This window comes from Passer montanus, unplaced genomic scaffold (genome assembly GCF_014805655.1).
Source record: "Passer montanus isolate IOZ18808 unplaced genomic scaffold, ASM1480565v1 scaffold62, whole genome shotgun sequence".
NCBI lineage: Eukaryota > Metazoa > Chordata > Aves > Passeriformes > Passeridae > Passer > Passer montanus.
The window spans coordinates 3,703,361-3,716,623 of record NW_024371260.1 but is presented as its reverse complement, the minus strand read 5'-3'; the positions used below and the strand labels follow the sequence as shown (position 1 = coordinate 3,716,623).

Here is a 13,263-nt window from a genome sequence, read left to right as displayed (position 1 = left end):
GGCCCCGCCCATTGGCTGCGCGCGGCCCCGGCGGGCACCGCCCCCCCCCGTGCCCGGTGACCCCAAACAAAGGCGGCGATTGGCGCGGCCGGCAGTGCCCGCCCCGCGCACCGGAGCCGCGGCACACCGAGACACAAACTGCCCCCGCCGCGGCGCCGCCTGCCACCCGCGTTTGTCACCGCCCGAGTAAGGCCGGGGCCGAGCCGGCGCGTCCCGGGCAGAGCTGCCCCGCCGGGCGGGTGCCGCGCTGCCGGGACGGGCGGAGGAGCCGAGCCCCCAGGGCGGGGAGCGGCTCCCGGGCTCTGTCCCGGTTCGAAGTGGCGGACGAAGCCCGGGAGCTGTTTCCCTGCCCTACCGGCCCCAGGCTCAAAGGTTATCTCCCCATTTTTCGGGGTGCTGCAGGCCCTCTTCCACAGCGCCCCGGGGTGCAGAGCACGGTGCTGGGGTGAAACAGGCGCTCTCGGCTCTGCGCAGGGAGATGAGGAGTTGTGATTCGCACGAGAACCAAGCTAGGGTGGCCAAGGAGATGTGAAGGGTTGGAGTCCTGCCCGTCCCTCGGGCACAGCTTGTGAGAGTGTCACAGATCCCACTCGGTATGGGACACACGGGGCCGGGGTTGTGAAGGCTCCCACGACATCAAGGAAATCACTCTGTCCTTCTCAAAACTGATGTGCCCCAAGGAGTTCTGGCCTGGCTGAGTCTGCCCCATGCTGTCAAAGCTTGATGAGCACTTCAACCTCCTCCCTGCAGAACTGGACCACAGCTAATGCCTGCACAATGCAAACCAAGGCTGCAACGGTTGTTTCCTTTGATGTGTGTGACTAAACACACAAAAAGGATATTTTCCCTTAGATCCTCCTGGGAGCAGAACTTCTTTAGGAAGACCTGTTGGTGCTTTGGCTTTGCTAAGGACCGAAGCTGCTTCCGAGCCCAGACGAAAGGAGGATGGTGTGATGGGCCTCTTCTAAGACAGAAGAAAGGAAAATTCCTTTTTCCTATTTTCAGCAGCTGCTAATCTCGTGGAGCGTGAAAGGCACATTGCTGAAGAGGCTCCAGAATGACAGGCTCACTCCCGACGGTCAGAAAGCTCATCTGGTACAGTGTCCTACAAATACCCACAAACACTAATGCAGCCATAGGATCAGCTAAGACAGTTGTTTCCTTCTGCACATCAAAATATGCTGGAAATGGAAACTTTTCTAGTTGCCACACTGGCAAAGAACTACCATTTTCTTGATGAATTCTAGGGAATTTATGTCTCTCCTTGGTTATTCTTCCAAGGTGATCCACATGCTCAGCAGACATGATGTAGCCATACAGTTGTTGTACTTCATAGCTTGCATTGTAGCAAAAGATAGTGTCAGACTAACAGGCATCCCTTGGTGCTGAGGGACAGGAATCAGCTTCCTGATGCAGTCAGGGACCTTTGGTTGATGCCTCACGGAGGTGTGGAGGGCCAGTCCGTGCTGAATTCCTGCCCGGCGTTCCCCTCAGTGGCAGGTGCTGGAGCCCCTAGGGACAGACCTGCCTTGCCACCTCTTCTTCAGCAAGAAATGGGCACCTGGCTTAGCCAAGGAGCACAGCCCACAGTGCTTCTGCCCTCAGCCAGCTCACCTCCAGCCCCTGTAACATCACAACAGCATTCCCAGGCAGCTTGAGTTTCCATGTGGGAATCCAGGCAAGACCAAGTAAGGATAAGAGATGAGAGAAATGATGGGGCCGACACTGACACAGCTCCTCACTGGTACCAAACACAGGGATGTTGGGTTTGTTCTCCCAGCCCCCCATGCAAGTGGCAGCAACTCAGGCTGCTCCCGCAAACACACAGCAACTTCTGCCTTCCTGTTCTTGCCAGGAAAACTGGCACAACCATTCACTCCAGTCACAGCCCTCGCTGCAGTATTCACTGACACCCTTTGGGGACTCTACATGGGTCACATCACCCTGACATCACCCACAAACCAAATGAAATGCCAAGTCAGCAGTGTGTGCACACACGAGCGTACATCTGTCTCTTCCCTCCAAGGCTTGAGCAGTTCCTTCTGTGCTTCTATGGCTCATTAAAGCAGCAAGGTCCATGCTCTGAGGGACGAGGTTGTTCAGGACTCTGCCTGCACAGCCTGGGCACACAGGGAGTGCTGCTGCTCTAGTTGGGAACAGCTCTGCTGCCAGGACTGACACAACCACCCTGACTCCACAGCAGTGGGAACCCTGCTCATCATGTGCCTTTGGGAGCACTGCCTGGCTTTCCACATCCTTCCTGTCTGCAAAGACAATGAGAATTTGTGTGGATGAGGATGAATAAAGCATTTTTAAGGGGTTACTTGAAGCAGTGTATGAACTCTGCTCCGTCTACATAATGAACTCATTCTCCTCCTCAACATAAGGTTTTCTACCAGGAGACACAAACCCCTCGTGAACTGAGTCTCCCACAGCTGAAATTACCTAATGTTAGGTGTGATTTCTGTACACACAGCTTACTACAGCAATACACAGTAATGTGTACACACAGGTTACTACAGCACTGTGACCTGTGTAATACCAGAGATACTAAATGGGGATTTTTTTCATCCAGCATGCCAGCAAAGCACCAAATATTTTCATTTAATTCCTGTACAATAAAATGATAGGAAAGAAACCATTTGAAGTGCTGCTGATATCTTTGAAGTTTCCCAGCTTCCAGCTCCCACTGTTTAAATCTCAGACCAATTGTTACTAAGGCACAGAGGTACTGAACTGCACAAGACTCTGTGCATGGATGGTGTGGGATAAACTTGCTTGCTGTTACCTTTCCAGGGGCACACGCACAGAGCAACATCCAGCTGATAAGCAGCAAGAGAGGAGATGTGCTAGGAGTTTGTGCACCCTGAATCATGAATAATTTTTTATCAGCACACTGATAAAAGCTGATGCTATGCTGGCAATTGGTGTCTGGGTTGGTTTCATTAAAAGGGAGGTAAAATACCAAGTTCTTTTAAAATTCTTAATTGTCAGTCCATGGCAGATGTGGGTCTGGCTTGGTTAATTAGGTTAATGTGATGATTTGGCATAGTGAGCTATATGCAGAAGTAAAACTGTTAAGAATATATTCAAATATCCTGTTATGGATATTCAGCAAATTACACATCGCCGTTGCTATGGCGAGCAGCACAAAGGAAAACAGTTCAGACAGGTTTAATAGCCATAATGACAATGTTGGAACCCCATTTCTTGTGAATTGTTTGCACAAAGTTACTTCATTATTTAGAAGCAAGGAATGCCAAGTGTTTCCACAAAAATATTCTCAAGTGTGAGAAGAGATGATTAGAAAAACCTCACATGATAGAAATGAAATGGTTTTGCCCTTTACTCTAAAGCTGTTTTTTCTAGGAATAAACCCAAGACTTAACCAAGACAATGTGTGTGGACAAACCCACTCTTACAACATGTCACTGCATTTGTGATGTACAACTGCCAATTCCTAGGTTCAGCAAATACGGGTAAATATTCCAAAACATGCACTTCTTCCAAGAGGTTGTCTAGAGAAGTATACTCCACCTAACGCTCTGCCATCCAAGTAACTTGTCCAATTTTATGTGGGGAAGTTGAAGAGAATATACATTACCAGGAACTAAGGATACTGGACTCAGAATGGACAAAAGCACATACTTGCCTAGCAGGAGGTTGAGCTCAGTCACCTTCTACACTCTGGGCTTTGGATCCATCATTCCTGCCATTCCTTCTGCAGTTCTGAGCCTATTTGTTTCCCTCAGAAATACACACTACACTCAAATCACCTCTAGTTAAACTCTGCTGGCTACAGGAAATACACCCCAGGCTAAAATAAAGTACAACTCCAAAGTCCCAGCCCCTTTAAGGGACTCTTTGAGGAAAGATGGTTTTGCTGTGCAAAGCCCTGTAAAGAGTTTGTGGATATTTAAACCAGTAGCCTCAACACAGAACACAGCATTTACCTGTTTAACCAAGAACAGGACTAACAATGCAGTTGCTCTACAGGGGCACCAGCTCCAGATGGGAAACCCAGAGGGTTGCAGTGCGTCAGTCATTCCAGTACAGTGTCACACAGCTCCAGAAGGACAGACAGGGGTGCCCAGGGAGCAGATGTCCCACCATGCCCTACCCACTGCCCCTGCAGCCCTCGGCCTTTGCTCCCTGGGCTCTGCCTTCACTCTGCTCCCAGCACCCCAGTGGCATTAAGAAAGTAGCAATCATTTTGCCCTAATATTCACCCATAAGCCAGTTAGAGGAGGAAAAAAAAATGAAATATGATGTAAATTAAAGCTTCCAACTTAGGGGATTTACCAGTAAGTCACCATAAAATTCAGATAATTTATGTTTTCAATTCTGCAGCAACTTTCTCCAATTCATTTGGATTAGCTATTAGAAATTATGTCTCAAAAATTAAAGAAAATGTCTATTGACCACTATATCAAATTCTAATTTTAGCCAGGGAAAAAAAGAATAATTAGGCTGTGATTTACTCTGGTAGTCAACTTACATTAACAATTTTCCCCCATGTTTTTGTAATTCTGGCAAAATCAAATAATATATATAGTACTCATATATGCTGGGCTAGATTTAGTAAAGACAATTTCCTACACTACATCCAGGACATTTCTCTTTGCTTTCTGTTCTAATAAGACAATTGAGTTGTTCTGTGTAAGGAGGGAATATGATTGTCATGCGTGGCCTCCTCGGTTGGAATTTTAGTGTAGTCTTCAATGAGTGTGGAAGGATTAGTTTTTTAATTTCTTTTAAGCTGTCATCCTCCTGTAACAAGCTGTATAGCATGCCTGCTCTCTGGAAATGGTTCACCACATCCTAACCCTTCTTCCCAGGGATAAAGTGTAAATCCTGCAAACTCTCAGTGCCAGAAGCCATCATGCAGTGTTGGCTCTGCAGTGATGCACAGCTCCCAGCTCAGCAGAGAGAGTTTGGGATTGGATCTCCAGCCACAGGTGGAAGAAATCAGGAAAGGTGTTAAGATCCCTAAAGTTATCCTCCTAAAGTTGTGCTCCTGCTTTTAATCAAGTACCTTTTCCAGCTCCTCTAGAATTGGAGTGCTGTCTACTGAATTAACTGAATAAATAGGGATCTGGGAGCCAAACCAGTCACCAAGGTATGAAACTGTCAGCCTCAGGCACTGAGAGCAGAAGAATGAGTAATGGAAGACAACAAAGGAAGAACAACAGGACAACCAAAGGAAGGAGAACTAGTGATGGTAACAGAGGCAGAAGGTGCTCAAAATCACATGGATTCCAAAAGTAGAAGCCAGAGGCAAATTCAAATTTACCTGAGTCAGTTTGCTCAGACAGCACTACCCCAGCACTGCCGATTGCCCAAAACCCCATCCTTGCACTTCTGAACCAAGTCTGTCCTGTGATTCCCTCAGGGAACATTAACACACAGAGCACTTGAGCTTTCAATTAAAAAGCATCATTGCTGAAAGCATTATCCCAAATCTTTAAAGGACTCCATCCCAACTGGGCTCTGCCCTGTTATAAATTTATAATGAGAAGGAGCTTCCCTGACTTTTCCTATCATTATTTATGAATAGGCAAACCAAATGGAAAACTCATCCCAATGTTACAAACTAGAGTCACTCATGCTTTGCTCCCAGTGGCACCATGGCAGAGCAGCTGCTCCAGTTCTCTTGGGGTGGCCCAACAGTGCCTTATCACACAAACCCTTCTGCTCTGCCAGCAAGGGTACACAACACTTCTTAAAAGCAAAAATGATTGGTTTAATATTTTCTCACTAGTTTTAGCCACAGAGCAGTTTCTTTCTAGGTCTGCTTAAACCTCGTCTAACCTTTAAGACTATTCTTTCCCATGTGACCCATGAGAGTTGTACGAACTGAGAAATATATCCAAACAGCAGCTGCAGAAAATACACAGAAATAACTCGTTTTCACTGAGATGGGTTCATTTGTGAGCTCTGGCTTTCCCCTGAACTTCCTCCCCTGAAGGACTGGAACAGTAATACCAGTACAATAATACTTTTTCTCCTGAAGTGGAGTAAATCAGTTCCTCACTCTCAGTAGTGAAGTGAAAATTAAGATGAAAAGGAGTATAGAATGCAGAAAACCTCTATTACTCCTGAATAATACAATTTGCTGCTGATCTTCAGTTGCTAAGATAGGCATGTCAATTATTTATAGAACTCGAGAGTGTGAAATATGAAGTTTTTCAGCCTGGGACACCACGAAGGTAAAGCCAGGAACACAATCCTGTCAGCACTGGCAGACAAGGACAGAATAGGCAAGCACAGAATATTTCTACACAGATTACCGTTTTTATTGAACTACAAATTGCAAAAGGTCTCTATGAAATGCCACTTTCAGTGTTAAGTGAGCTGTAGCCTCCTTTTGACAGTGTCAGTCTGTATTTAATGTTTATTTAACATTTATCTAAAGGGCCATCTCTGCCAGGGAAACAATGTACAGTAAGTTAGCATAACTTCACCTGAATATTTACAATAAGCCAAGGATCTTCTCCTGGATCTGTGCTTATGTCCATCAACACACAGCCTGTCACACACACTGTAAAACCTGCTCCACGTGACCAAACTTTGCCAATAATTTTCACAATCAAAATTCCAATTTATGTTCTCAGTAGTGATACCAAAAGTTATCTGCACGAAAGCACTTATATGGTTTATAGCAAGTTTGTTGAGAGCAAGTATCTGGATTAAAACTCCCAGGGTTGCAGTGAAAGGTTGTTCATAGCTCATCTGAGGAACTAACAGGTACTATCCAAAAACATCCACAATTTCTTGGGGAAAAACCTAAAGGAAACCAAATAAAACCCCACAGACAAAATCAGAAAACCTTGGAGCACCAACTTCTAGTAACAGCCATTGATACATGGCATGGCCTTGCTAAAATGCCTTGGTGGGTCCATGCAATATTCTATCTCAAATAAAGCATTTCAAAGCTGGAGGAATTCCAAGTGCATCTCCTCCTCCTGCCTTGCCTCCAACTCTGAGGGCAAGAGCTTCAAATACAGTGACTAAGAAATTACAGAAAAGGACTAGCAGTGAACTTTCAGATCAAAGGACATGGAGTGATTCACGTTCCTTTCCTGACTGCTTGTGAGACGTGGGCTAAACACCAACAGTCAGGGGCTCTGAAAAGCTCCACTCAGCAAGAGAACTTGCATCAGCACTGAGGCTACAGGACCCCAAACAATGTGACTCTCCCTTAGTCAGGCTCTCTCTCCTAAGAGCTCTGTCAGCCCATGTCACCAGAGGGGTGACACACACCACCTTCCACTGCTGCCACTGCTCACCAATGCCAGCGTTTGCAGGACAATCAGAACAGATATTGCCCATTTCTCTCCTGCAACTGAAAACCTGAATGCTGACACGACTGAGGGAAAAACCAAAAACCACAAGCTAGCCCAGCAGGCTACTGTCTGTCCCCAGGGTCACACCAAATACCACGTGCTGGAAGGAAGCAGAAGCAGCGAGGACTTGGCAGTGCCTGAAGCACAATGCCTGCAGAAATGATTGTGCTGATGCCAAATCTGGTCCTTTTGGAGCTTTCCAGCCACTGCTGAGCGGACAGCACGTGTTGCAATGCTGGAGCTGGCAACGGCAGTGCTGAGCACAGCTAGTGGCCACCAGCACCATGTGACTGCCCCGAGCCAATGTTTAGCAGCATGAACAGTAAAATAACACATCTATTGAGCTCTCAAAACTGCAGCAAATATTGAAAAGCCTCCCTGTTCCACATTTCACCTGGCCTTGTGGGTGCTGTAGCCACCACTGCTCTGTGCTGGCTGGGCACCAGGGCCCCAAGCAGGGACCAGGAGGAATAAGGAACGGGTACACGACCTGGCTCTGGGGAACCAGCACTCCTGTAGGGACACAGGTCCTGCCAGCACTGGCTGTTCTCCAGTTTCACAGACTCAAAGCTCTCCAGACTGATGATGAAGAATTTTGAAACCCAAAGAGTATAACAGATTCACATTCAAGTTTATGGAAATAGCAGAAAAATACATCAACAACCTTCATATACACATATGCAGAAAAACAATTAACAAAAGTATCAGATCTCCCAAAATATGGATTGACAACAATAGAAACTTGCTAATTACTATTTTTAGTATCCTTAAATTCTCATCTCTGGTGCTATTAAACAAAAAATTATATAACAATGGATTTGAACTGTAGGACAGCTTATACAAGTGAGGACTATTCCAAAAAAGTCAATCAGCATTTCAGAGTATATTCAGCACATATTTTGAACACAGGCAGAGCAAAGAGCTCTGTCCATGACAGGCTCTTGTCATATCAGGGCTGGAAGGCTCCAAGCAGACCAAGAGCTCTGGTTGGCCAAATGACACAAACACCTGAACTACAGGTAATTCCTCCCTGATTGCTGTTTTGAAAACAACATTTCCAGCAGAAATTATTACATTATATATATCAACCCATCACACAGTACTGACAAGATCCTCTGCTTGCCCCAGAAACATCCTGTGTCCCACACAGCTGCTGCTGGGGAGAGACAGGAGACAGGGCAACAGGCAGACAATCACTGGAATACTTGCAAGGAGAGCTTTTGCTTCTGACTTTTGGGGCATTTAAGTAAACCTGCACAAACAAGTATGAAAATATCCCAAGGAGAGCTACATGACTAATGAAGATTTTCTTGCTCCCCATCAGTTGCTTCAGCCACTTCTGCTGCCACTGGATGAGCACAACAATGCCTTTCTACTGCGTGGTGCTCTGCAGGTATGACTAAATCTGCCTCTTACCTCCCCAGGTCTCCAGGTACACTATCACGCCTCCACTACAGAGAGAATTCCACAGAATGAAAGAGCCAATAAGAAGTGTTTCCTCTGGGCATCTCAACAGCATTATCACAAAATGCAGTAAAAGGCATCAGAGTATCACAGAGATTCAGCCCTGTCAGTGGCACCTGTTTGTAGAACACTCCCAACACTGCAGCCCTGTGCACCTGCCTGGGGGCATGGCCACAGCAGGACAGCCCATGGCTGACTGACCAACCCTCTGCAGCATGACAGGGGCTGCAAATGGACTGCTCCAGTGCAGCTCTCATTTCTGCTTTTGCCCTCAGCACAACCACGGCAGAGGCGTGGAGTACCTGCTAGGCTGGTGGGGCAGGGAGAACTGCTGCATCTGCCAGGGCACACATGCAGGGACAGGGTGGAAAGCATGAGTTGAGTGGGTTTTAGATACATAATGATACAACTTTGGGGAAAACCCGAGCACAGAGAGAGCAGGTCAGGAGTGAGAGGCGGCACTGGGACTTCATGCAAAACAGAGGAGGAGGGAATTCAGAACACTGAGCTCCGGTTTGAGGGGGTGTGCCGTTTGCCTCGTGAGGAAAGGTACCCCACGAAGTGCCACAGGCTCTGAAATGCACTCAATTAGCTGTTCCTTTTACCTTTTTGTTCTACCCAGCATTTCTTCAAGAGCACTGTCATCTCTGGCTTTGGCATCCTACTCATCATCTATGAATTCATGTTGCCGTTTCCTCCCTGAAAGGAAAAATCCCATAGTCAGTCATTTGCTACACAGAGGAAAGGACAAATCTGACAGTATTTTTGCCACTGTTAAAGTTCAAAGACCACCTTGCTTCTTGAGCAGACAACACTGCAAGTTGTCCTCTGGGCTATGGTGTCATTCACTCATGATCAATCAGTGTGTGCTCACTCCAGAAACTTACCCCAAATTTACCTGTAAGCAGCTGAAAAGCTGCCAGTGCCTCAGCCCTGTCTGGAGAGAAGGAGCAGGGCAATGACTCGCTCAGACTAAAAAAAATTCCCACAATAAGAAGAGAGACTTGTGCCAGGCAAATACCTTTATTTTACTTTAAAACATTCTAAAAGTGTTAATCTATATGAAAGAGAAGCAATACAAGACTGAGAAAGTATGTTTAATGTTAGGGAAGCCTTCACATCACATGAGCCAAATTAAAAATAAGACTAAACACAAGTGTACAAAGCGGAGACAAAAAAAAAAATCAATTTTCTCAAAGACATAACGTAAGGGACTCCCACAGGGGCCGGCAAATTCTGGAAGGGAGAAAGAGATTATATTTTATGGGAAGAGATTCAATAAGCATTCTTTTCCCATAAAGCTAGTGATGGAGGATTGTCACTGCTCCATAGACACCCCGTGCACATTTCAGGACAACAGTAACAGGAAATCAATAGCACCTTTTATACGTGCAAAGACATTATCTCTCTGGACTCCTAATACTAACAAATGGGGCCAAGAAACACCTTTACTAGAATTTAGCAGTCAGCATTACTCTGGCTGAGAACAGAGGGCAGGATGCTGGTCTACACCCTTAGATTTTTAGATATTTTTTCAAAAACTAACTCTGCTCAGAGCATCACCCTCGAGTGGTGCCCAGGAGCCCCTGATGACAGTACATCACAAGTGTAACAGAGCTGAGCCCCAGCGCTGTCACCCCATCACAGACATCCCCTCCAGCTGATGCTGTAGTCATTACAGGCAGGAGCTTTGTCAGGGGGTAATTTGACAGCTTTGACAAGCTCGGCTGAATTTATGGCACTTTCTAGTTTTTCCCTCCATTGAGCTGCAATGGAACTAAAGTTAATATTACCAAACCCACTCTGTGAGGGGACAGGTTCCCAGCGCTGAGTCCATGCTCACAGCCACTGAGAGAATCTGCTGCACTGGGCCTCAGTGTCCCCTGCCACCCTCGGGGACAGGGAGGGCAGCTCCATCCAGCCACTCGTGAGGGGAGATTCCATGATGAAGGTCTCTGGTATCTCTGGCTCTACCACAGCAGAGGTGAATCATCACTAGTGAGGCTACCCACAGCTTACTAGAAAGCACTGAAGGAGTGACCACGGTGTCACAGGTCAGACAACACATGCCCAGCTAAACCCAGGACCTGAATTCTGGGGACTGCTTCTCTTGCTGCAGGGACTGTGCCCCCCACAGCACCACAAAGCTTCCACCTGCAAGTACCAATGTGGGAAGAGGAATTCTGCACCCCAAGCCAAACCTTGGCACGTCAGTAAAGCACAAACAAGTACTTTTCTTTTTTTCTTCCTTTTTCTTTTTCCCATCAGATTGCTTTATGCCATTGATGTTACATTTCCTCTGTTATAATGCAGGGTTTTAAAGAGCTCTCTCTACATCCTTAGAAAGCACAGTTCATATTTAGCTCCCTAAACTCGTATTTCTCTCTTCCTATATTTCCCTGCCAAGATGTGACACCTGTGGAACGTTCCCAGAAAATTCCCCTGAATCATCTGTGATGCAAGGGAACAGCAGCCAGCGTTGGCAACAAGCAGCTGGGTCTTTCAGGAAAGCGTCAGATCAATCTGGTGAGGGGAAGGATCCCCAGTAACTGTCACTAATCATCCCCAAGGATCACAGAGCTCCCAAATCAGTTAGAAAAAGAGCATAATTACGACAGGACCAAAATCCATGGGAAATAGCGTTGCCATGGCAACTGACATCCTCACAACTCTAATCTCCTTTGCATTCTTGCACAGACTCAATGACTCCTAAACCACGTGGATAAAAAAAAAAACAACTGTCTAGCAGGTGGGTTCATTGAGGAAAAGCAGTGCTGGAGGTGCTTCCCTGCAGAACAGACCCATTTCCACATGGTTTTCAGAAAGGGAGCTTTTGTGCACCTCTTGTTCCAAGCACTGCACCTCACTCACCAGGAGTGCAGAGCAACTGCTATAACATAATCAATACTTCCTTGTTAACTACCCTTGTATCAGAAAAAAAAACTTATTAAATATTAAAATGTTCCTGGTTTCAAATAAAAGCGATGTGAAGATAAAATCCAAAGCAGACCAGCTGAGTTTTGAAATGGGATCCTGGTTCCAGCTTCACGGGTGTCAATGAGTGGTTTTTCAAACACTCCTCCTGACAGACAGCAGTACCCAAAAACCACTCCAGCATCCCCACACACATATCAGATCCAGCCACTGGGCAGCATCCATACATGAGCAGGAAAGGCCGTATTTTTCTTCCTGACAGCCTTATCACAGCATTAATACCCAGCCTGTCCACCAGCATGCTTTAAACGAGATTCACCTTAACAGATCAGCTAGGCAGCCCTTTTGCTAAGATCTCTGAGCTCTGTGCAATTTGGGGGCATTTCTCTTCCATTTCGGTACTGGTCAGTCCTGGGGAGTCAACCCAGCACCAGGGAGGGCAGCACAGCGAGAGCCCCAGGGCCGTGTTCCCTACGCCAAGAGCCAAAGCAGCGCTATTGATCCGAGGGAAACTGCTCACGATTACTGGTGACAAACGAGCACACGCTCTGCCCACGGTGTGCCCTTGCCAGCCGCGCCGTGCCCGTGGCTCTGAGCTCAGCTGGGCTCGCCCTCGGTGCCGTGCGGGCAGATCTGCCCCGGGACTCCCCCGCTGCCCTCCGCCAGCCCCGCCGCAGCCGGGAGTCGCTCACGGAACAGCGACTGGACGGTGGCAGCACGGCTTGGAAATCGCCCTCTGGTTACGGGGAACAGAGGCCTCGTGGCAGCGCCTGCACCGACAGGTCCCGTCAATGACCGCAGAGAGCGACTGCCCTTTAGGAGGTACCGAGGGCCCTGCGGCACCGAGACGGGCACCGGGAGAGGAACCGGGACGGGCACAGGGAGAGGAACCCGGGGACGGGCACCGGGACAGGAACCGGGAACGGGCACCGGGACAGGAACCGGGGACAGGCACCGGGACAGGAACCCGGAACGGGCATCGGGAGAGGAACCGGGAACGGGCACCGGGAGAGGAACCCGGGGACGGGCACCGGGACAGGAACCCGGGACGGGCACCGGGACAGGAACCCGGGACGGGCACCGGGACAGGAACCCGGGACGGGCACCGGGACAGGAACCCGGGACGGGCACCGGGAGAGGAACCAGGGACGTGCACCGGCGGCGCGATCGCCCTCCCTCCCGCTATCCCCGGGAGCGGGGCTGACGGAGGCCCTGGGCACCCACGACGCTGCCGCTGGGGTACGGAGCGACCGCGCCGGCAAAAGACGCGTCAGAGTGCCGGGGCGAAGAGCGAGGGGAACGTGTCCGGAGCGGAGCGCGGCAGGGCCGGTCGGTGCCGGTGAGGGCCGGTCGGTGCCGGTCCCCGCTCCCTCCCTCTCTCGCTCTCTCCCTCAGTCCCTCCTCCCTCCCTCACTCACCCCTCGCCGCCTCCGCCGCCGCCGCCGCCTCCCGGCTCGCGCGCCGCGCACGCGCCCGGCGAAGGAGGGAGGGGGGAGCAGGCGCCCGCGCGCGTGCGCGG

General features: G+C 48.6%; 1 protein-coding gene across 5 annotated transcripts in view; it reads right to left on the bottom strand.

The window, feature by feature from the left end:
• CAMTA1 (calmodulin binding transcription activator 1) overlaps positions 1–13,222 on the bottom strand; it is a 237,312-nt gene extending 224,090 nt beyond the window's left edge. For 4 of the 5 annotated variants that reach the window (XM_039727754.1, XM_039727758.1, XM_039727756.1 and 1 more), the window contains exons 1-2: positions 13,163–13,222; positions 9,416–9,509 (exon numbers count right to left, since the gene is read on the bottom strand). In XM_039727754.1, the coding sequence (XP_039583688.1) occupies positions 9,416–9,482 (67 nt within the window). In that variant the 5' untranslated portion in view covers positions 9,483–9,509; positions 13,163–13,222. Of the gene's footprint in view, positions 1–9,415; positions 9,510–13,162 lie in introns of those variants that run through there. The other variant, XM_039727755.1, reaches the window with a different exon arrangement.
• Between the last annotated feature and the right edge of the window lie 41 nt (positions 13,223–13,263).